Raw genomic sequence first — 24,084 nt, 5'->3', positions numbered from 1 at the left:
CTCCTACAGCAAGAGCTACAGCTAGCGACAGATCCCAACCCTTAGCAAAGACAGGTTGAAAACTTCACAGGGGGGTGGGTCAGTGCCCATGTTTCAACCATAAAAGGAGTCTGCTGCTGTCCTAATTTTCCTCTGATCTGGGCAAGTAAATCATATACCATGTGTTCCTCCTACATATGGACTATATGGAGCATTATTTCCTCATAGGGTTACAGTTGTGCTTTATTAACGTGGCATCCTTTACCTCTAAATGCAAAGGCCGAGCCCCCCCCCCCCCCCTCGAGTATCCAACAATGAAGCTGAAAAATGGCCACCACCAGTCAATGAGACACAGACATCTACTAAACCCATCACAATTGTCCTACATTGTTGGAGCACCTCATCATTGCTGTGGAACTGTCAGGGCAGCAGAAGGTTGTGATGCATCATTACAAACACAAAGAGGGTGCGAGAGATCCTACAGAGGCTTTTATTGTACAATCAAGGCTCAGGGATATTTTAAAAACAGTCTGTAAACAAAACCCAATCCCAGTGCAGAGTACTGGTAACTCTTCACCCGACAGTCGTCCTCGGCTGGCAGTGAAAGAGTTAAGGAATGTTGCAGGTTCTCTTTCCAGCATAAAGAGAGAAAGTGGTGAAGTTTTGTTTCTTCTTTTTAAAAAGACTGGAGGAAGGTGAATGATAGGGGTCACCGGGCGCCACTCTGACATTGGTAGCATATCCCCTGAGGTTGCCAAGCAGAAAAAGAGGGCAAAGCTGTCAACACATGTGCCCCTATTACTGGCAATGCCAAGTCTTTATACCAGCCTATCCTAGGAAAGCTGGATCCCTGGGAATGAATGGTCTTGCTACGCAATGGATACAGCTTAGCCCCCAGCTCTCCCCCTGAGATCTGTAAATTAAAAAGGCAGCAGCAGTTGCCGGATGTCTCCTAACCACCGAAACATGCCCATGCGATAATTTACTACTTGCTGCTGTGGATAATGTTATTAATAACAATTTGCATGCCCTCCTTCACCCACCTTCCACCAGACAAATTCAAGAAGCCACCGGGACCTAGAATTTAAAGGGACAACATGTCTACTCCATGAGATGAAGCAAGGCCAAAATATTCATGGCCCAGGTGTCTTCGAGATTTTGCACTTAAACACTCCCACCACTAGGAGGGACTAAGTGCGCAATGCAATCACATAGAAAGTGCCTTTATCTGCATTGGAACCCACCCACTGAGGCACATCAAGACTCCATCCAAGTGCATTAAGAATAAAAAAGCTAAGCCCCTAGCGAGATGAATATTTAGCACCCTCAAGGCGCCTTGTCGCCAGGAGCTTCCTGTTCTTTGTGGGTCCACAGATCCTTATGAGGTCGACGTCCAAAGCCTTCATCATAGTTCCCTTTGCTTTTGAAAAGTTGCTGGAAGTGAGGCTTACAGTAAAATTCTCCATGTAGAGCTGCATAAGTGCCCAGGCTGTGGGAAAGAAAAATGTGATATGATTTCTCAGGAGTGTATAATGCTCTGCTATTTTACAAGCAGTTATGGAATCTTGGAAACCCCTTTAAGTGCAATGGGGGCTGCCATTTTATTGGGTGAACAACTACAAGGTATCTGCCTTGTAGGTTTCTAGACTAGGTATTTTAGGTGTGACCTTACGTACCTCCCCCAAATATCCTAATCCTCACAGGGATCCAGGAAGCTGAGATATGAGGTGTTTTGTTGGGACAGCACATTGGAAATGGAAATTGCTTTTGCTATTCCTGTGCATATCCGCACCAAAAAAATTACACCGGGTCAAAAAAATAGAAATGAGACACATTAAAGTGGTCTCCAACTTGTGGTCCTCCAGCAGCATGTTCTGGCAGCCTGGGGCAACAGGTTGGGGACTACTGTATTAGAACTAATTCCCTGTATGTTAGATGCACACACACAGACAGCAGAAGCAGCTTTACAGTGTGAGGATCCCACCAAACAGCCCCCTGTATCTCATCTTCCAGGACTTCTGCAACATGAGTGGGAAGTGGTATATTGAAGTTGTGCCTGAATCTCAGTACCAGTCATTGACAAGGTTGCGCTGTCAAGGTGTAGACGCAACGACCGTCAGCCGTACTGCAAATATGTACTCACCTTAGTTTGGTACTGCAGTGCTTACAGCAAAAGCATCGGTTGTGGAAGATCTGTTTGTCGGCGACCAACCTCTCCATGGGGTAGACTGTTGTCTGGCAGGAAGAGCACAGTTCTTTCACTGCAGGCTTCATACTAAAAGACTGTGCACACATGGAAGACTCATTAGTATGCACTAAATGTACATTCCAACGACACAGAGCACATTTACCGTAATGACAGACCAGCTCCTACTGTAGCATATTATTAGATCGCAAGTCTCACGAGCCACATGTTACATTATTTTTTATTTTTTTACTATTACAGACCCACATTTATATACATAGAACACATCTGAAGAAAAGGAAGTCTCACCTTTGATCTTTGTACAACGCTGGCTCCTTGACTGCAGGCAGAATCCTTAAAAAAAAAAAAACATAACACATTAGCATCTGATCAGATTACATGTGCATAACGTACATCCTGTTTCCTGCTTATTTCTCGCTACAGTAAGGAATTGTTCACTTTTTGTTCACCATGTCATTTTTAGGTCAAACAATCTATGCCGATTAAAGTCTTAATATATCTTTACCATAGTCTGAGATCCATTTATCTGATAAAGCACTTCAGATCTCCTCCACAGACTCACGTGATAAAAATCTATTTGCTGTCAGCCAACACTAGAGGGAGCTAAGAGCCTACTGTTTTACTATACAGTTCAATGTACAGTATGCAGTAAACTCCCTCTAGTGGTGGATGAAGGCAGAGACTTATTCTCTTTAGCATTATGTCTAGAGTGAAGATTTGGAGTTTTGTAGGAGTTTACATAAGGGAAACACTGTCTGACCGATTCACTCACAAAAGCCACAATAAAAACATAAAAAAGGGGATTTAACTCTAAAATCTAAATAGTATGCCATAAAATGTCTGAAAGGTGCTAGTCCTTTGCCTCCATTAGCGCTCTAGAAAATAGACCAGACATGAATGTGGCTCTCTCCATTGTAGTTTATGTGAGCTGCTGGAACGGTAAATACTTTACTACATCTGCTCCTTTCTGAAGTGCTGGTAAAAGGGTGACCCAAAGACCATTATTAATAACCCATTCCTGCTTAATACGTGTTCTTCTGCTATCCGTTCAGTGTTTTAGGTCTAAACTGGCACAAGGCAAAATGTCATTTCTCAGCGGTATATACGCAGTCACTGAACAACGGCCTCTTTGTCAGCGGCGTGCTGCAGTGAATGAATGGACTGTACTTACATGGCCTGTGGCCGCTGTGGTGGACATTTTAGCCTGAAACATCTCTCTGGATTTTTCCTTAGGTTTATTTAATTCTCATCTGTAAATAAAAAGGGAAAATTAAAATGGGTACGTCGGAGGAAGCCGTTTTGAAAACCAATATTTATATATGGTATAATTCAGAGGAAAATTTAGATTACATCCTTCTCTGATCCCCCAGCCCTTAGAGGTCTACACAGAAACCACTCCCTCTAATATCCTATGCCGGCTACCGAGTGGCTCATGACAGCACCAGAATCGGTCACATAGATCAGAACTGGTTGACTGAAGACTTCCCGGGGGGTGGGAGGGACTGCTTTGCCCATAGTTGCGTTATAATGTACACCATGCCCGTCACTCAGGAGAGAACAATTCCTACCTCTTTTTCAGAGAAGCTGTTGAGGCCGGAACAGTATCAAAGGGTTAACACAGCTTGTCAAAGTCACCTATGTCATTTCCTGTCACCCTGTGGCTTTTGCTATTTCCTGACTGATTGCACCATTCTCTCGTACTCATAAACATGTATTCTGTATAACAGAGATGGATTTCATCTGTGCTGCCCTACTCAATAAAACCTGCAACGCAAAGTCTGTAACTGGTCCTCCCGCCAATACTGATCTTTGGGCTCCCTCTGGCACCAGAGCCCTTGTGCAACCCCATTTAGCAGTGCCCCACACCGGGTTGGTATTTAAAGAGCAAACTGAAATGCATCCTGCTGTTAGCAAAGTGACCACCACTCCAGGTACCATTCTGGGGAGTCCAAGGAAGTCTTCTTCTCTTCCCCCACTCTAACTGGTAGATACTTGCCTGTAGCCTTCACACGCGGCAGATTTTGTGGCGGAAAATTCAGTTCCATTGATTTGAATGGGGCAGCAAGCACATGGATTTCTGCAAGCCTCATTAAGGTGAATGGAACCGATTTTAATGCGCAAAATCTTCTGCCACAAAATCTGCCGCGTGTGAAGGCGCCCTTACGAAGCATTTTTTCATTTATACTCTCCTCCAATAATGGATTTATAGATGGATGTTGCTTCCTTTCGTAGATGCCTTTTAAGGCAGGAAATAAACCTCGTAAATGCCTGACATCCGCTTCGGAGGCGTTTTTTTCTTTTCTTTCTAGTTCTCATGGTTTTCCCACAGGGTTAGACGGTCATTACAGACATGTCTGGTCAGAGAATGGAATCTCTACACATATGTGAGCCAGCCCCCCAGAGCAGAAAGCAAAATCCAATCATGTTTCGCTAATAAGTTTGTGTGGCGATGCTCTCATGACTGCTGCTTTTTTCTACTGTTCAATTTTTTTTAGTTTATTTTTTTTACTTTTTGTAAATGCACGAAAGAATGGTTAAAAATACATATACAATAAAATATTCTCGCATTCTTCATATTGTGCAGTGATGTTAGTATACATAATGTGTATACATACAGTATACGTAATGTGATTTCCTATAGAGCAAAAATACACATAATTGTCCTTGAGGACACTCCTATGCAAATACGTATGGCTTCCATGCAATGGGAGTGGTTGGGTGGATTAGGACTTTTCTTACAAACCGTGCCCTATACCAGGGATGTGATTATGTATTAGGACATCTATGTAGCAGAGAACATGATTTGCTATAGTTAAAGGGAACAAGTCACTGTGAAAATGCATAATAATCTTCAGGCAGCATGTTATAGAGCAGGAGGAGCTGAGCAGATTGATATATAGTTTTAATGGAAAATATTCAGTAAAACGTATATTTCATTCTGAGCTATGAAGTCCAGGAGGCGGTCCTATCAGTGACTGACAGCCTTACCTCTATGACTGTGTCTACAGAGAGAGCCGTCAGTCACTGATAGGACCACCTGCTGGACTTCAAGGCCCAGAATGAATCAGTTTAGATCACTAAAATAAGTAAGGCCTCATGCACATGACCGTTTTTTGAGTCCGCATCCGATCCGCAGTTTTTGCGGCTCGGGTGCGGACTCATTCACTTCAATGGGGCTGCAAAAATGCGGACAGCACTCCGTGTGCTGTCTGCATCCGTTACTCCGTTCCGAGGCCCCAGCAAAAAATTAAAGCATGTCCTATTCTTGTCCGTTTGGCGGACAAGAATAGGCATTTCTAAAATGGGCCACCCGTTCCGTTCCGCAAATTGCGGAAAGCACACAGGGCGGCTTTCGTTTTTTGCGAATCCTTGGTTTGCGGACCGCAAAAAAAAACGGAATGGTCGTGTGCATGAGGCTTTATACTGAATATTTTCCCACAAATATAAGAACATTTTTACTGAACAATGATCAGCAACCCAACCCAAGAGCTACCAATCTTACAAAAGTGCTAAATCGAAAGATAGAGAGGAATACCGCATGTTTCTGCTGGTATGTTTCCATAGACAGTACCCACAGAAATGCCATCCTCACTGAAGATCCTACTGTGTGCACCAGATGGCATGTTCTTCTCACACACAAAAATAGCTTGTGATGTACAAAGAACTCAGCCACCCACCAGCAGCAAGAAGCAGATGATAATAAGCAGGGGGTGCAGGAGAAAGATGGGAAGCACTCAGACCAAATAAAAGATATAAAGAGAGAAACTCACTGCTGCAGGACTCCCGGCTGAAAAGCAGTTCTCCCGACACAGAGACTCAAGATTTTGAATAGAGGAGGTTTCCACACCCCCTGCACATCTGAGTGTGTAAGTCACCTCCCTTAGGGCGCACACAGGATGCATACATCAGACACAACATAACTTCCTGGAACTGCTCAGTGCAAAGAGACAATATCACAACAAACTAAGAAGGCCTCCTTCAGGTGCTGCTTGGCACCTCCACAAGCCTAACCACCCGAGACAGTGGGTTCTGGGGTCCCCATTCCATTTTCATGACTCAATTTGTGGAGATCACCTCTCTTTTACTGGTTCTAACCACTCATTAAAAGGAAAAATGATCTGAGGGCAACATAAACTGGTGATGGAGACCCTGATGAAAACTTGTATCAACCCAGTCGTTTATCTTGAAGGGAGTCTATCCGCTCCTTGGTTTCAAAGTTAGAGTAGGTTCACATCTCCGTTTAAAGGGGTTGGCCACTATATAAGTAATTTCCACTATATAGTGGGAGGTAGGGTAAAAAAAGAATTTCCTAATATACTTCATAAAAAAAATCTGAATAGTAATGTTTTTATAATGAGCCCCGCCCCCTCAGCCCCGCTCTGTGTGCAGCCAGTTCGTCCATGGCTGCACGCGACATGGAGGAGATTTAGAGAAAGCTCGTCCATGGCTTTATTCTAACTGCACATGCGCTTCTTTTCCTAATAAGAGCAGCGCATGCCTAGTATGCCCCTGCCACTGACGCGCTCCATGCTCTGACTCTGTCTCTACAACAGGCTTATTATTCCCGTCAGAGTTCGGAGCGGGAAGAAAAGTAAGAGCGCGTGGGGGATCAGACGCACTCTTACTTTTGTTCCCGCTCTGAACTCTGACAGGAATAGGCCGGTTGTAAAGACAGAGTCGGAGCAGGGAGCGCGCCAGTGGCAGGGGCATACTAGGCATGCGCTGCTCTTATTAGGAAAAGCAGCGCATGTGCAGTTAGAATAATGGCTGCACACAGAGCGGGGCTCATTATAAAAACATTACTATTCAGATTTTTTTAATAAAGTATATTAGGAAACTCTTTTACCCTACCTCCCACTATATAGTGGAAAGTACTTATATAGTGGGCAACCCCTTTAACTGATCCGGCAGAGTACAGCCTACCAGAGTTAACAGGATACTGCCATTCACAGCTGGAAACCATGGAATATAATGGGATCTAGCCGGTTTCCAGCACGAGTGTCGCGTTTTGGCTAGACAAAAAAAAAGCTGCATGCAACAGTTTTTGTCCGGCCAAAACGTGGCACATGCTGAAAATCAAGCAGGTCCCACAGATCCCATTATAGTCAATGAGGTCCAATGGTGAACGGCAGTATCCAGCTAGGCTGGGTCCGGTAAACTCCGGCAGGCTGTTCCGAGTCTGCTAGAACTGTTAAATGGAGGTGTGAACCTACCGCATACTGCCAAGTAGGATAGGTGCACCAAAACACAATCAGACCTTTCTTGTGAAAATCCACTCCTCTAATCCTGAAAAATGCTCTTTTTCATGCCTACAAATTTGGTCAGTGCACTGTGGGAGGGGCTGCTCTGCTTGGTGCACCCGGCTGCATCATCACTACTGGCTCTGAAGTCTCAGGAACTGTCAAACAGAGGGGAGGGCTCTGGATGGCATTACTGGTGAAGTGATGGCTCACCAAATGGAGTTGCTCCTCACACGGTGCACTGAATACCGTATTTGCCTAATACATTTTGGAGGGGACACACTCTTTAAAATCAGTATATATATATATATTCATAAGCTCCTGCTTCAATTGGAGGCCACACGGCAACGCATGCGGCTGAGGATTTTTGCCGCAAGATTTTCAAGACTGTGCCAAGAATGTACGGATCTATTTTGGGGGCGTGGTTACCCCTCACAAAGCTGCTGCAGACCCCATTCCATCAGGGGTTACATCCATTCCATGAAGCTTAGCCTATAGCAGCTCTGCTTGAAAACCCACAGCGGAAACTGCAGCACAGTGCAGCGGTTTCTGCCGTGGGAAAAGTGGCAGATTTGGCTGCAGACAAAATCCTCTGTCTGAACACAGCTTAACTGTTAATCTTCCAAAGAAAGGCAGGGAAAGCCAAAAGTTCATGAGCATAAGAATTCCCACTCGCGCTCTGTATACAGCGATCTGCTGCCCAGAAACAATGAATCTGTATGAGGACGAGCAGTAGCAGGAACCATCGCTTGTCCCCATACAGTGGAGGTGACCGTGCATGTAAATGCAGAACTTCACCTCCACTGATGAGCAATTGTTGGGAAGGAAGGCTTCCTTCCCGATAACTGTCTGCTAGACAACGCAGTGTAAATGCGCCTTTAAGTACAAGGATTCATATCTGTCAGTTGTTTATGATGAAGCTAAAAAGACAGGAAACCTTGGAACAGATTGTCACAGGGTCGGCCGGTCAGAAGAAGCAGATTAACCAGCCGAAACAGAGACATACGGCTAGGAAGACAACAGGAGATGCAGCTAGCCTGAAGAAAAGATCATCTAGATTTCCGCTGTAGAAGACGAGATGTTGTGCATGGCTTCAGGAATACATTACTTTAAGATGAATACACTGGAGAATAGGGTTGGCATGTGCCCAGTTTTTCTATGAGGTTTTGTGAGGTCTTGTTCAGCCTCTAATGTGATGTATTGGAGATCTGAAGCCTAAGCAGATCCCCTGTGATGGGAAGAGATACTCATATATAATTCATTAGAAGCAAAACATTATAGAAATATGACCTGCATCTCATTATCATTGATGCCCTTTTCTGGGAACCTGTTTGTGGTAGAGGTGGTATACTATCTACACCACTATGATTAGTAAAGGTGCTCACCACTACAGCCCCTCAGGATAGGTCATCAATATCAGATTGGCCCCCATTGATCAGCTGTTTGAAGAGACTGTGGCACCCGTAGGAGCACGGTGTTCTCTTCACTGCCGACATTGCAGCAGCGAGCAGTGTAATTACAACTCTGCCACCCCCATTCACTTCAATGGGACGGCTTATTCCCATTCAAGTGAATAGGAGGGAACTGTTTCATTGAAGTGAATGAGACAGAGAAGCTGCAATTACACTGCTCGCTGCTGCATGTCGATGGCGGGCAGGTCAACAGTGAAGAGAAGGCAGGGCTCGTATTAGTGCTGTGGTCTCTTCAAACAGCTCATCAGTGGGGATGATGGAAGTAAGGCCCCTGCCTGTCTGATATTGAGGATCTATCCTGTGAGCATAGGTCATCAATATTACAAAAGCGAACAAACCCTTTAATAACAACCAGTGTCAGGCAGTTGCAGCCAAAGCGAAGATCATGGGGTGCTCATGAAGAGAACATGGTTGTACTGCTCTGTAGCTTACTAGTAAGACCTCACAGAGTATTGTGTACAATTTTGGGCGTTTGTGCACCAAAAGGACATAGCAGTTTGAACTGGTTCAAAGGTGGGCAACTATAGCAATAAATGGAATGGGTGGACGGCAGTACCCAAAAAGATTAGGGCTATTTAATTTAGAGACGGAGAGGAGATCTGATAACCATGTATAAATACATCAGGGTTCAAAGATCTCTCCCATCATCTAAAGGAAATAAGGTTTGTACACAAACATAGAAGAGGATTCTTTACGGTAAGAGCAGTGAGACAATGGAACTCTGCCTGAGGAGGTGGTGATGGTGAGTACAATAAAGGAATTCAAGAGGGGCCTGGATGTATTTCTGGAGTGTAATAATATTACAGGTTATAATTACAAGATGGAGGTTATTGGAGAACTTTTGTTGATCCAGGGAGTTATTCCATTTGCCAGATTTAGGCCTCATGTTCGTTTTGAAGTCAACAAACCGCAGATCTGCAAAATACGGATGCAGTCCGTGTGTCATCCGCATATTTTTTGTGGACTCATTGACTTCATGTTCTATCTTTTTGCTGAACAGACATCTGGATGCTGAAAGCACACATTCTGCAAAAAGATAGAACATGTCCTATACTTGACAGCAAAATGCGGACCACAGACCCACTGAAGATAAAGGGTCTGCAAAAAAAATGCAAATGCAACACGGACGGTATCCGTATTTTGCAGATTTGCAATTTGAAGACAGCAAAATAGACTGTCATATGAATGAGGCCTAACAGTTGGGAAGTATTTTTTATGTCCAAGACCAGGGGGTGGGTTTAGGCCTTCCTCAGGATCAACTTTGCAAGATGACAGGCTGAATTGCATAGATGTATGTAAGGCCTGTAATTACACCAGATTTTGTGACCAATCATTGGTCAGATGGCCTATTACACACACAGATACACACCAACTATTGGTCTGATTGGACAGAAATTGGTCAGATAATCTGTTGGTGTAATACAGCCCTAAGTAACCTTAAAATGTGCAGGGTTAGATCCATCCGAGGCTGGGCTGCTGTAAACTCAGATGATGGTTGATAAAAGAAGGGTTAAACACGTCGACAAGATGCAGATCTTTACAAATATGTGGCGGGAAGGGGTGGGGGCTGCTGTGACTCACTCGTCTGTTTTTTTTTATGGTTTTAATTAGGGATGAGCGAATAGACTTTGAAACATGAAGTCGATTCGCATAAAACTTTTTTCTAATACTGTACAAAGCAGGAGCTCCGTACAGTATTAGAACGTATTGCCTCCGATGAGACGAAACTTTGCGGAATAACTTCATAAATTAATTTGTACTGTAAAAAAACATTTCCCAAACTCGGGTTCGGTTCTAAGTGGTACCTTGGAACCGAACCCGAGTTCGGGAAATGTTTTTTTTTACAGTACAAATTAATTTATGAAGTTATTGCACGAAGTCTTGTGAGACTTTGCGAAGCAATAACTTCGGCTCATCGGAGCCAATACATTCTAATACTGTACGGAGCTCCGTACAGTATTAGAACAAAGTTTTATGTGAATCATCCGAAGTCGATTCGCTCATCCCTAGTTTTAATGTAGTGCATGCAGAAAGAATCTTTTATGGAGAAACCACAAAGCTTTTAATTAAAGGAGCCAGATGAGGCTCAGTCAGGCTGTTCCCTGTAAATAATGCCGAAGTTGCGCAAAAAAGACATGCTATTACATTGCATAAGGATAGGTTCAATCAGTTTCTGGAAAAGCTTGCCAACAGCCAATATGGTTGCATGAAGTGGTTATCAATCCTCATTTTAAGGCCTTATTCACACATCCGCGATTAAATCCGTGTTAGGATAGTTAGTGATTCATCCGTGAAAATTTCTATGAAGAATCCGTGTACCCATTTTTTGCTCTCCATGCGCCATCTGTGTTTGAAAGACACTACACATTAATTTTCAGAGCATACACGGATAAAACGCGAATGGAGTTCATGTTTTTCATGGACCTCCAGACTATAATAGGCGTGATGAATCCATGAACACAGACAAAATAGAGCACGATTCCGTGATAAATCCACAGACCGTGCTAAAACAGGGATGTGTGAACACGCATTAAAATTAATGGGTACGTGTGCTGTCCGTGAATCACTGACGTGTGAATAAGGCCCAAGACTCCTGAATGGCCAGCCTTCCTTGTTCTATCACTGCGTGGTTTGACAGCTTTGTTATTCAGGAATTTAAGAAAACTTGGGTAACTACTGCTCTGCTAGCTGTTGTGTTGATCATGTCGGTTGTCACCCGGCTTGGCTGTCGGTTGGCTGAACAGATTACAATGGTTCGTGTATAGTGAATTATCCCGCTACCCTATAACACTCAGGAATGGGAATGTCACAGAGCCAAAGAGACAGCCAGTTCCTCACAAGTGCCCGCCAGCGGCCACAGTGCCCCATAAGAGCCATCTACAGCCCCCTATAAGAAAGGCTATACCCCTTATGTGTGCTGCTCCCTCATTTGCATGCTGTGTATGACACAACGGCTCCTGAAGCTCAGAGATGATTGGCTGAATGGCTGAACATGGCAAAAGTTCCTGGTCTAAACCTCCCCAATATAGCAGTCTCAAAATAGGCACACTTCGCGGGTGTGCAGTGTAAACGTATGGGGTGGAGATGCTGGTTCCTCACGTCAATATATGTGGCAGCTGCAGTGAGATGGGCTGATAATGATAAAAATGCTGAGCACTTTATTTTAAGTTGGGGATATAGACTGATTATAGTGTTCCTCAATGGGTGGACTGATATGAAGTCCCCCTCCCCACTGACACACACATGTGCATACTGAGATACTAAGTGAGTGTAAAATAAATATATATATTATACATACAGTTTGTGCTTATGCAGTTGGTTAAATGATTGTTGCATGCAAGAACGTTTACGCTGGCCATACACATAAGGCCTCATGCACATGTTTTTCTCGGCCTCCGTTCCGTTTTTTTTTTAGGAGAAGATGGGGACCCATTCATTTCAATGGGTCAGCAAATAAAATGCTGATAGTTCATCTGTTTGTGTTCCGCGTCCGTGTTTCCCTTCAGCAAAAAAAAATAGTGCATGTCCTACTTTTTTCACATTTGCGAACAAGGATAGGCATTTATTACAAGGGATCTGTGGGGAAAAAAAACAGATCCTCCCCCCCCCCCCCAAAAAAAACGGATACCACATCCGTTTTTTTTTTAGCGGATGCACAATTTGCGGAAGCAAAAAACAACCGTCGTGTGCATGAGGCCTAAGAGTTTCATCATCCAGCATGTGACCACCAAACAATAGTCTACTTTTGTGATTTTGAATGATCATTCTTATATAATTTTCACATTTTTTGACTAACAATTATCTCATGTATAGATAGCTTTGGAATCTGTCACCAGTTTTGTGTTGTAGAGTCAGTTAAGTGAATTGACCCAGTCATTTTGCTGCAATTAGGCATTGAGCAGCTCCAGTGAGAGCAGAGCCTCGGACTCCACTCCTCACACAGCACAATCTGCTGCCCAGAAACGATGATTGAGGTTTCCACATGAGAGATAAATTCAAGTGTTTTGCTCATTCATCGGGTGATCTGCAGCACCTTGACATGGGCAGATTATTGGGAACAAGCATTTGTAGGAACTAGGCTTGAGCTACTCGAGCTTCGGATCACAGATCTGAAGTCGATTAGTCAAAAAACGATGTTGTTAATGTTTCCATACAGCATTAGAATGTATGGGCTCCGTGTAGCCAAACTTCATTTCGGTCGAAGTTGCGCAAGACTTTAATGATTGACTACGGTATTCCTATCTGTGCATTTAAGAACATTTTAAAATAGTAATCCGCAGTCGGCTAAAGTGCTCAAGCTGTTCAATAAAAGATTTCAGCAAAATGGCTGGGTCAATTAAAGAAAGTTGCCCAGTTAACAAAATTTTGCTTTTCAAAAAATAACATAATAAAAATAAAATAATAATGCACCTACGGTGTCGGACTGGGATTACTTGGGCCCACCAGAGGAAGTTATTTTCAAGGCTCACCACAATATCGTCAAAGTCAAGAATATGAATCAAAGAAATAGACCCTAGTGACAAGTGATTGGCTCCAAAGGTGGCCGAATGTTTTGTTATCTTCTCCTGGCACTTTGGTGACTAGTATGGTATCAGAGCCTGGACACATCGGAAGATCCTCTGTCCACCTATAATTCTCGGATCTCAGTTACTCTTATGTTTTAGTACTATTACTTGATATCAGAGCATATTGTTTAAAGTTTATTGTTTTCTTTAGTACTCCATCCTAATGAGATTAAAAGGGGTATTCCTGTTGGTTAAAGTTACCCTTACGTATTAATATAGCTATTAGATCATTGGGGGTCCTACCGCTGGGACTCCGACCGATCACGAGAATGGGGGCCCCGTACCCCCTGCAGCTCCCCTGAAATGATCGCTGTACTCGGCTATCTCCGGAACTGAAGCAACCACAGCGATCAGCCGCTCTGGTCATTTCAGGGGAGCTGCAGGTCGTATGGGGCCCCAGTTCTCATGATCGGTGTAACAGTGTAACTTTTTGCCTTCATTGCTTTTGTTAATTGAACTAAACAATGTAGGGGACACAGAACTCACAGGAGAGTCGGATCCCTATGAACCTGATGTTGAACCCCTTTGAACTACTTCTATTGTATTTATCAAGATCAGCGACATATGGCAGCTGCTTATCTTTATCCTTGCACAGAAATAACGTGTATGCTGAACAGAATGGTCATGTATAAGAGAAACTAGCTAGTGGTCAGATGACTGATGGTCAGCTTATCCATCTGCGCTTTGTACTCTCCCTGGACGCAACTTTTTTCCTATCCAGATGTTCATGACTTCGCTATTCTGGCAGTTCCTATGTCCATTAGCAGAGGTGTAACTTGAAGCTCCTGGCTGGGCCTCAGTGCAAAATCTTTAACAGTTATATTCCCCCCCCTACTATTTGTAATACTGGTGTGTTCTTTTAAATCCAAGTGCCTTAGGGGCCCCCCAAATGTAACTGCTGTCTTTCCACCCACTATAGCTACACGCCTATCTATTACCGTTCATATCTCTCTACAATGTATTATCCTTCCAATACACTGATTTCTAAAAGGGTTTGTGTAGAGACCCTTCTGTCCTGTGTGTGGGGCCTGGTTTGATCCTTGCTATGGGGCCCTTACTTCTCGATGTAAGCCACTGATACAACATATTACACTGTATAATATACCCAATTTAGATGTTTCCCCTTTAATAGAAACAATGCAAGGTGTCACTTCCATGAGAGGATGAACTTAGAGGCCCCAGCTGCCTTATTACACAGCTACAGCAACATCATGACTTACAGGAAAAACAAGATGGTCTCTGTGTCAGTGCAACCAATCAGATTCCAGCATTCATTGTTACAGAGTTACTTAAAAAATGAAAGCTGCCATTTGATTGGTTGCTATCGGACCATAAACATGGCTGTGACAATAGGTGTCTGACCATATGCATGCTAGGTGACAACCATTATATGGCTATGGTGACAGCTTCAAGAGGGCACCCAGCTCTTCCATTCTCCTGACAAGTCTATAAACCTATGTCTGCAAAAATAATGGGATGCATCACTGTATATACCTAGACCAGGCATGGCCAACCTGCAGCTCTCCAGCTGTTGTAAAACTACAACTCCCACCATGCCCTGCTGTAGGCTGATAGCTGTAGACTGTCTGGGCATGATGGGAGTTGTGGTTTTGCAACAGCTGGAGAGCCTCAGGTTGGCCATCCCTGACCTAGACATTCAGAAGACTGGGAACATGGGTCACATCCCTTGAGAGTTGTCATGGCGGCCATGAGGGTTGTCACCCAGCTTTTCCAAGAAAAGATATAACTAAGAAACTAAGAAGAGTCAAGGCCAGACAGATAACTTTAGGGGTTTGTCCAGGAGATCTGCTTCTTTCAAGAACAGCGCCACCCCTGTCCGCAGGCTGTGTGTGGTATTGCAGCTCAGTTTAATTCACTTCAATGGAACCCAGCTGAAATACCAAACAGATTCCATGTACAGTTGTGACACTAGAAGAAGGCAGACATATTTTTCAAATCCTGGATAACCCTCTTTAATTTTCACTGTACTTTCTGTATTTTCTTAAAAGGCAACTAGAAATTCATCTAAAATCAATATTGATTGCTACTGCAGGGTTAAGTTACAAAAGTGTTATAATATGGATGAAAGCAGCAAATAAACAGCTATTGTTACATATTTTGAAGGTCATAGGATCAGGGCGGACAAACAAAATTATGTCGTCAGTCACTGGGATACAAAATTCCACAAAAATCAAGGATAAAGGCCTGCTGCTGTTTTTAACGTGACTCACATATCAATAAAGCACATATGGGATATCATACATACAGTATATACTGTATACATGATCCACCAAATACAATCTCTGTCTCCCAATAGATGAAGTTAGGCAAGGGCCACACTGGTCACGGCCTGGATCGCTGAGTAGCAGTGATCCCATAGAAACTAATGGGATCGGTGTGGCAATCACAAAAAATCCAGCTGTGTTGGATTTCTTGCGACTGCGATCCCATTCATTTCTATGGGATCGCCGCTGCTCAATGATCCTGGCCGTGTAGCCCTTGCCTTAGTATCTGACAGGTATAAGTTTCCTACCCTGTGAGATAAGCGACATCAGGTATCTGACGGCCACTTATCTATTTCGTGCTTAACCACGCTGTTGATCTTCTATGTTATAGATATGGACAACTGTACGAATGACAATCTTAAATTGGATTGGTCCATTTAACATTGTGGAGGCAACCACATTGTAGGATAGGCAAGTAACATCACTGAGGCAAGGGGGACTACAAATTCAACTAAAATAAATAAATAAATATCACAGTTCTTAAAGGGAACCTGTCACCGGGATTTTGTGTATAGAGCTGAGGACATGGGTTGCTAGATCGCCGCTAGCACATCCGCAATACAGTCCCCATAGCTCTGTGTGCTTTTATTGTGTAAAAAAACAATTTGATACATATGCAAATTAACCTGAGATGAGTCAGAGCTTGAAAATATGACTCTTCTCTGGTCACACAAGTAAGATGTGACTCTTATGTTAATTTGCATAAAAGGCGGGAAGTACAAAAATGCATATTTATTAAATTCGTCTGCAAATGAAATTAAAAGTGTAATTTATATGTTTAGGGTAACACAATGAACATTTAGAAACGCTCAGTGAGGGTAGCATAGTAGAGGTGACGAGGTGACAGGTTCCCTTTAAATCTTCCTCTTCAGTCAAACTGATGAACAATCTAGTCCAGGGATCAGCAACCTCCGGCAGTCCAAATGTTCTGAAACCACAACTCCCAGAATGCTCTATTCACTTTTTTGGGAGTTGTGAGAATAGCCAAACATGTTTGCATGCTGGGAGTTGTAGTTTTACAGCAGCTGGAGTACCAAAGGTTGCTGATCCCTGATCTAGTCAGTCATTTGGTTAAAGGGGTTTTCTGAGATTCTGAAATTGATGACCAATCCTCAGGCTAGGTCATAAATATCAGATTGTTGGGGATCAGACACCCGGGACAGCTAACCGCTACCGATCAGCCGTTTTAGGACGCAGCGTCACTCTGGTGAGCACCACAGCCTCCTCGCTCGCAGCTTACCATCCATTGGTATTCCAGCTCGGCTCCATTCACTTGAATGGAGCCAAGCTGCACCTAGTCCGCATGACCAATGAACGTGATGACACTGGCTTAGGGCTCATGCACACGACCGTATATATATTTTGCGGCCTGCAAAAAAAAACGATCAGCAAAAAATACGGTTGACATCCGTGTGCATTCCGTATTTTGTGCAACGTAACAGCTGGCCCCTAATAGAACAGTACTATCCTTGTCCGTTATGCGGACAATAATAGGACATGTTCTATTTTTTTGCAGAACGGAAATACGGACATATGGAAACGGAATGCACACGGAGTAACTTCAGTTTTCTTTGCGGACCCATTGAAATGAATACGGGCCGCAAAAAAACGGAAAGAAAATACGTTTGTGTGCATGAGGCCTTAGGAAGAGACTGCGGCGCCTCTGCCTCTTCAAACAGCTGATTGGTAGGGGTCTTAGGAGTCAGCCCCCTACCCATCTGATACTGATGACCTATCCTGAGGAAAGATCATAAATATCTCAGACAACCCCTTTAATGTTTCTGGGTGTCACCCAGCTTTCCAAAGGTCCTGAATGTCAAATGTGCAAAGTGATACATCCTCGGTCTCATATTTAGAAGAGGACAAATGACAAACATTTGTAATGGGCACAGGGACTCAAAGCGCAGGGATAGATGTGTGACAACCCCTGTTCGCAGTGTAATAACGGCCTTACTGGTTGTCACCCAGAAACACATATAACTAGGCCTCTTTCACACTTGCGTTGTCCGGATCCGGCGTGTACTCTACTTGCCGAAATTACACACCGGATCCGGAAAAACGTAAGTGAACTGAAAGCATTTGAAGACGGATCTTCAAAATGCGTTCAGTGTTACTATGGCAGCCAGGACGCTATTAAAGTCCTGGTTGCCATAGTAGTAGTGGGGAGCGGGGGAGCAGTATACTTAGTCCGTGCAGCTCCCGGGGCGCTCCAGAATGATGTCAGAGCGCCCCATGCGCATGAATGACGTGCCATGCGATCACGTGATCCATGCGTGTGGGGCGCCCTGACAACACTCTGAAGCGCCCCGGGAGCCGCACGGACGGTAAGTATACTGCTCCCCTGCTCCCCACTACACTTTACCATGGCTGCCAGGACTTTAGCGTCTTGGCAGCCATGGTAACAATTCAGAAAAAGCTAAACGTCGGATCCGGCAATGCGTCGAAACGACGTTTAGCTTAAGGCCGGATCCGGATCAATGCCTTTCATTGGGCATTAATTCCGGATCCGTCCTTGCGGCAAGTCTTCAGGATTTTTGGCCGGAGCAAAAAGCGCAGCATGCTGCAGTATTTTCTCCGGCCAAAAGACGTTACGGTCCTGAACTGAAGACATCCTGATGCATCCTGAATGGATTTCTCTCCATTCAGAATGCATTAGGATAATCCTTATCAGGATTCTTCCGGCATAGAGCCCCGACGACAGGAACTCTATGCCGGAAGAAAAGAACGCAGGTGTGAAAGAGCCCTAAGAAATGGCTAAAAAAAAGCTGCATCTCTCCATAGGTAAGAGCGGGTCTTCCAGGTCACTGCTCTACCTGCATAGGATGTAACCACAGGAGACCAAATTGATGACTGCAAGACTACAGCTAGAGGTCTCGTAAGACAAGAACATATTTTTTTAGGTCTCCTGATTATATATTTATTTGGCTTCTTAAAGGGCCGGCTTCATTAAGGCGTAACTTTCCCATCTCTCGCGGGAGCTCAGACTCCATGTATACATTACAGTCAAACAGTTTCTAGATTTATTCTCTAGACACAGCATTATCAGAGCTAGCTTGCAAGAAATTGGATCACATCTGCAGTAATAAATCTGAATGCCTGGTATATACACAAGCCTATATTATAACATCCACATGTATAATAACAGCACATACAATAATATTCTGTTAACTGAAGCATGACGAGGCAAGAGTGGAAAGTAAATTGATGCGAGGGTGCAGCGGTGGACATCTGCCGGTACCATATATCTGTACACGTGTCGCTTATTACCATCTGTGTTGTCAGGGGTAAGAAACAAGCACAATGACGTATATATATATATATGCAAACACAATACAAATCGTGCTGTACAATCTTCTCCAGGCTCATACTACATCTAAGGAATTTGCAGCAGAGGACAGTTTCCAGAACCCAGTAGTACGCCTAAATTGATCAGATATAGCCCTATATGTAAAAACAGACCCGGCTCTGCTACATGTCATTGAATAAAGTTTTCTCCCATCTCTGAACGGATACTTGTATTTGCCTATTGTTATGGGCAGTAGGATTTATAGTTGTTCCTAGTTCCTTACAGATATGCTTGCTGTTAGGTATAGCTGCTAGAGATCATTGCACTTTGCTTTGCACCTGGTGCTATAGCTTTGCATGCTGTGGTCCTGCTTTGCATCTTGTAATGATACGCTCTGCATTATCCCATTGTTTGCAGGGCTATCATTTGTATATACATTGTAAGGCTGTGCTATCCCCGCCGCCACATTCCCTATGATTTTTGGATATCCTCATTACACTCACCTCATTCCTGGCCACCCTGGCTCGGAGATGCCGCTTCCTGCCCTGCTTGCTTTTTTCTCTCTTTCACAACCCTGGTCCTTTGTGTGCTTGTTTCATGCAACAGCCTTCCACCCTCCCCCTCTTCCTCTCCTCCCCTATTATCTCTCTCCCTCCATCCTCGGCCACCCTCCCCCCATTGCTTTTTCTCAATACTCCTTCTCCTCTTCTATTGGACCCTGTGACACTTGCCCCCCCCCCTCCCTCACGCTCACACTGTCCGGTTTATCTATCCCTTCTGTCTCCTTATCCCAAAATTAAATCCTAACATGCTAGAGGCTTTCAAATCCGCCCAATGGTGAAGACCATCACTTTAGATATACTTATATGATATCTATTTTGTTGCAGGGTGATATGAGGCCATTGTGTGACATCATGACCCTACAGACTGTTGTACAATACATCTGCAATCATACAAGTGGACCGCAACTGGCGAGAAGGAGCAATGCAACATGTCACAATCTATAGGAGTCAAAGGGGGGTCATTTACAAAGTGCAATGTCTCAATTTTAGGCATAAAAAAGTCACAAACCCCTTTTTGCAATTTATTTTTTATTTTTATTTTTTAAACGCTCAGTGATGGGAGAAGGATCCCGGCAAATTTAATAACATTTACTTCTGTAAATGCTGGTGATAAACTACTTCACTCAGGGAGTGGAGTGTTTTTTCTTCTCCAGGCGCACGGCTGCCATAGATGCACATAATTCATGGCAAGGTGCACGCGTCGAATCTTACGACAGCGCAGTTATGAATCTAAGCCCCGTGTAAAATGCCAGTCTTAGGGCTCGTTTACACAACGTCTTTTTTTTGTGTTTTGCGGGCTGTTTTTCCCAGATCAGTTTTATTAATTTTTTTCAGTAGTGTTTCCGGTTCCGTTTTTCCGTATGGTAGCCCCCTCCAGTAAATACATAGAAAAAATGAGGATGGGCATAACATTTTCAATAGATGGTTCGCAAAAACGGATACGGAAGACATACGGAGTACATTCCATATGTGTTCTGTTTTTTTTGCAGATATATTGACTTGAATGGAGCCACGGAACGTGATTTGCGGGCAATAATAGGACATGTTCTAGCTTTCAACGAAACGGAAATACAACAACGGAATGCATACGAAGTACATTCCGTTTTTTTTTTTCGGAACAATTGAAATTAATGGTTCCACATACGGACCGTGTATGGAACGCAAAAAACGTTCCTGTGAACGAGCCCTTAGTAAGTGACCCCCATTGAGAAATGCTTGCCAATCACAGCACTTCTATTGACTCACAGCGGTAGCTGGCTGCTGTATGCTGGACTAGAACTGGTACCAGGAGTAGAATGCCGTCTAGGGCACCATTTGGGGGATGCAATGTATTTAAAAAAAAATAATGCAGATATTGACACCCAAATTTACTAATATGTCTGTGTCTAGAATCTGTCTAAAAAGTGGAGCAATTTGGCACAGCTATGGCTTCTCTAACTTGCTTGAAAGGAGTGTGGCTTACTGGGAGGAGTGTGGTTTCCCAGGAACGGGTGTGGCGTTTTGCGCCAAAATTGCACCACACTTCTGGCTTAAAATTCTGTCTCAAAATAAAGGCTTTCACACGTCAGTGTTCTGTCAGTGATTTCCATCAGTGTTTTTGAGCCAAAACCAGATGTGTCTCTAAACACAGAACAGGTACAGATCTTTCCCTTAGGGCTGTTTCACACGAGCGGATGCCGTGCGTGGCATCCGTTCCGTGAAAGAGTGCCAAGACCCGATGCAGACTGCAGAGGCACGGAGCATTAACATGACTGATAATGCTCCGTGCCTCTCTGTGACCTCTTTACTACGAAATCACAGGGACAACTTTATCTCACAGAGAGGCACGGAGCATTATCAGTCATGTTAATGCTCCGTGCCTCTGCAGTCTGCATCGGGTCTTGGCACTCTTTCACGGAGCGGATGCCACGCACGACATCCGCTTGTGTGAAACAGCCCTTATACCTTATGTCTGTGGAGACTCCAATCCTGGTTTGGCTCACAATCACTGATGGAAATCACTGATCAAACACTGACGTGTGCATGAGGCTTAAGCCAACCAATAGTTAGTATAGAGTCCGAGAAAAGTGTCCATCCCTGCACCAGATTTCTATTCCAGCTTGAGCCCCTGTGATGAATCTGGTCTAGACAGCCTGTCTAAGGTTATGCCACCTACAACAGTGTTCCTCGACTCCAGTCCTCAGGGCCCACCTACCGGTCAGGATTTGAGAATATCCCACAGAATGAATACCTGCGGTAAGTCATGATGCACTGACACTAATTATATCACCTTCTCAGTACTAAGGAAATCCTAAAAACATTACCAGCAGGTCGGCCCTGAGGACTGGAGTTGAGGAACGCTGACCTACAGGATTGGTAATTCTGCCACTGTGCAGACGGACATTACATGCATGTTCAGCAGAGCATGCATGTGTAGGTTGACGGTCTATTTAGAAACCATCATGCTAAACTTTAGAGGGGAGGCTTGTCCCACCCCTGGTAACCTCACATGACTTGAACCTGCTGGCTCCGAATGCAAATGTGGAACCAGCACCTTTCACCCCAACAGCTTGATCTGCATTCAGGGGCCCACAGATATTCTCCACCGTCCAATACTTCTTCTCCACTTATATGAACCCAGATACATTCTCATGTAACCGTTACATCATCCTCTCACTTTCATTGCTCCATTTCCATCCTGTTCTGCAATCGTCGGCCTTGTGCACTCATTTCTTTTGTTCTTTGCAAAGATCTAGCAGTAAATAGGAAAATGTACAGAACACACAGGCAAACACTGACAGAACGATAGAGCGACTGTGCCGTCTGACTGCTCCATGTACAGAAGGGCAGCGAATGCTTTGGTTTCCATGGAGATCAAATAGATGCTCCCATTATCCAGAGACAGTTACCATGGAGACGGAGGGTGGTGCTTCCTAGTCAGGTGTATGGCTGATGAACAAAACAGGGCTTGAAGGTGAAAAGGAAAAAAGGGTACACGGTGAGGCATGCTATAGAAACAGGACAGACATATACTCTCACCTGGCAGAACTACAACTCCCAGAAAACCCTGTATATGATGTGGAATATAGGTCGAGAGCACTGCTCAGGCCAGGCTCAAACTTTAATGAAAGTCCCTGAACCTAGGATATAATTGGCAATTATCTGAACGGGCCCTGAATTGCAGCCACTTACTGTAACTTCCATACAGGTGAATGGAGAGAGCTGGGCATGGACGGCCACCTCACAGTCCTTTTAAATATTTATGGCATATCCTGTGGAAAAGACACAAATATTGAGATGTGAATACCCCCTTAAAGAAGCACTCCTACAAAAATTGTATTCTCTGACCTGTTATGTGCATGATGTAATCCAGGGATCAGCAACCTCTGGCACTCCAGCTGTTCTGAAACTACAACTCCCAGAATCCTACTTTCACTTCTACGGGAGTTACAAGAACAGCCAAGAAAGTGTGCATGCTGGGAGTTGTAGTTTCACAGTAGCTGGAGGTCTGAAGGTTGCCGATTCCTAATGCAATCTGTAGTGAAGGTAGTTCACTTACCAGTGACTGTATTTGTGCCTTATCCCCTCCCTTCTGATCCTCAGCTGTGCCATGTGACCAACAATCTGACTCTCCAAATAACGCAGCATCTTATGTGTCGACAAGAAGCCAGTTTCTCGGTGTATTGCCATGGGAGCCTTAAAGGGCTTCTGTCACCCCACAAAAGTCATATTTTTTTTTTGGGCTAGTTACATTCCTTATAGCGCGATATAGGAGAATATAATGTTGTCACTTACTTTCATGCGGCCGTTTCTTGAGAAAACGAAGTTTTATAATATGCAAATCCGGTCTCTACCAGCAAGTAGGGCGTCTACTTGCTGGTAGCCGCAGCAGAAAACCGCCCCCTCGTCGTGTTGATTGACAGGGCCAGCCGTGATCTCCTCCGGCCGGCCCTGTCAGTATTTCAAAAATCGCGTGCCTCTGTTCATTCGGCGCAGGCGCTCTGAGATGAGGAGGCTCGTCTCCTCAGAACTCCCTCAGTGCGCCTGCGCCGATGACGTCTTCTCTTTCGGTGATGTCATCGGCGCAGGCGCACTGAGGGAGTTCTGAGGAGACGAGCCTCCTCATCTCAGAGCGCCTGCGCCGAATGAACAGAGGCGCGCAATTTTTGAAATACTGACAGGGCCGGCCGGAGGAGGAGATCACGGCTGGCCCTGTCAATCAACACGACAAGGGGGGTGGTTTTCTGCTGCGGCTACCAGCAAGTAGACGCCCTACTTGCTGGTAGAGACCGGATTTGCATATTATAAAACTTCGTTTTCTCAAGAAACGGCCGCATGAAAGTAAGTGACAACATTATATTATCCTATATCGCGCTATAAGGAATGTAACTAGCCCAAAAAAAAAAATATGACTTTTGTGGGGTGACAGAAGCCCTTTAATGTCAGTCTCATAGGAATGAATAGAGAGGCAAATGACTTCCAGTCTTGTGTCAGTTGGAGATCACCATG

General features: G+C 44.2%; 1 protein-coding gene across 2 annotated transcripts; it reads right to left on the bottom strand.

Moving 5' to 3' along the window:
* Positions 1–446: 446 nt before the first annotated feature.
* Positions 447–19,617, bottom strand: LIMD2 (LIM domain containing 2). Of its 2 annotated transcripts, none has more exons than XM_044298627.1 (5): positions 19,537–19,617; positions 3,357–3,435; positions 2,474–2,518; positions 2,123–2,262; positions 447–1,468 (listed from the first exon to the last, which is right to left on the bottom strand). In XM_044298627.1, exons 2-5 carry the CDS (start codon positions 3,396–3,398, stop codon positions 1,306–1,308), a joined length of 390 nt encoding a protein of 129 aa, XP_044154562.1. In that variant the 5' UTR covers positions 3,399–3,435; positions 19,537–19,617; the 3' UTR covers positions 447–1,305. The 2 variants fall into 2 exon arrangements, with proteins under 2 accessions (XP_044154562.1, XP_044154561.1); XM_044298626.1 differs by lacking the exon at positions 19,537–19,617 and adding an exon at positions 5,956–6,030.
* Between the last annotated feature and the right edge of the window lie 4,467 nt (positions 19,618–24,084).

This window comes from Bufo gargarizans, chromosome 6 (assembly GCF_014858855.1).
Source record: "Bufo gargarizans isolate SCDJY-AF-19 chromosome 6, ASM1485885v1, whole genome shotgun sequence".
NCBI lineage: Eukaryota > Metazoa > Chordata > Amphibia > Anura > Bufonidae > Bufo > Bufo gargarizans.
Note: the sequence above shows the minus strand (reverse complement) of the source record. Positions and strands in the feature narration are given on the sequence as shown.

What these genes read in the sequence shown, in the direction of transcription:
- LIMD2 (XM_044298627.1), bottom strand. Translation starts at nt 3,398, where the DNA reads ATGTTTCAGGCTAAAATGTCCACCACAGCGGCCACAGGCCAT. An exon ending in CCACAGCGGCCACAGGCCAT is followed by an intron (nt 2,519 to 3,356) that starts GTAAGTACAGTC and finishes TTTTTTTTTAAG; the next exon opens with GATTCTGCCTGCAGTCAAGG. An exon ending in CACTGCAGTACCAAACTAAG is followed by an intron (nt 1,469 to 2,122) that starts GTGAGTACATAT and finishes TCTTTCCCACAG; the next exon opens with CCTGGGCACTTATGCAGCTC.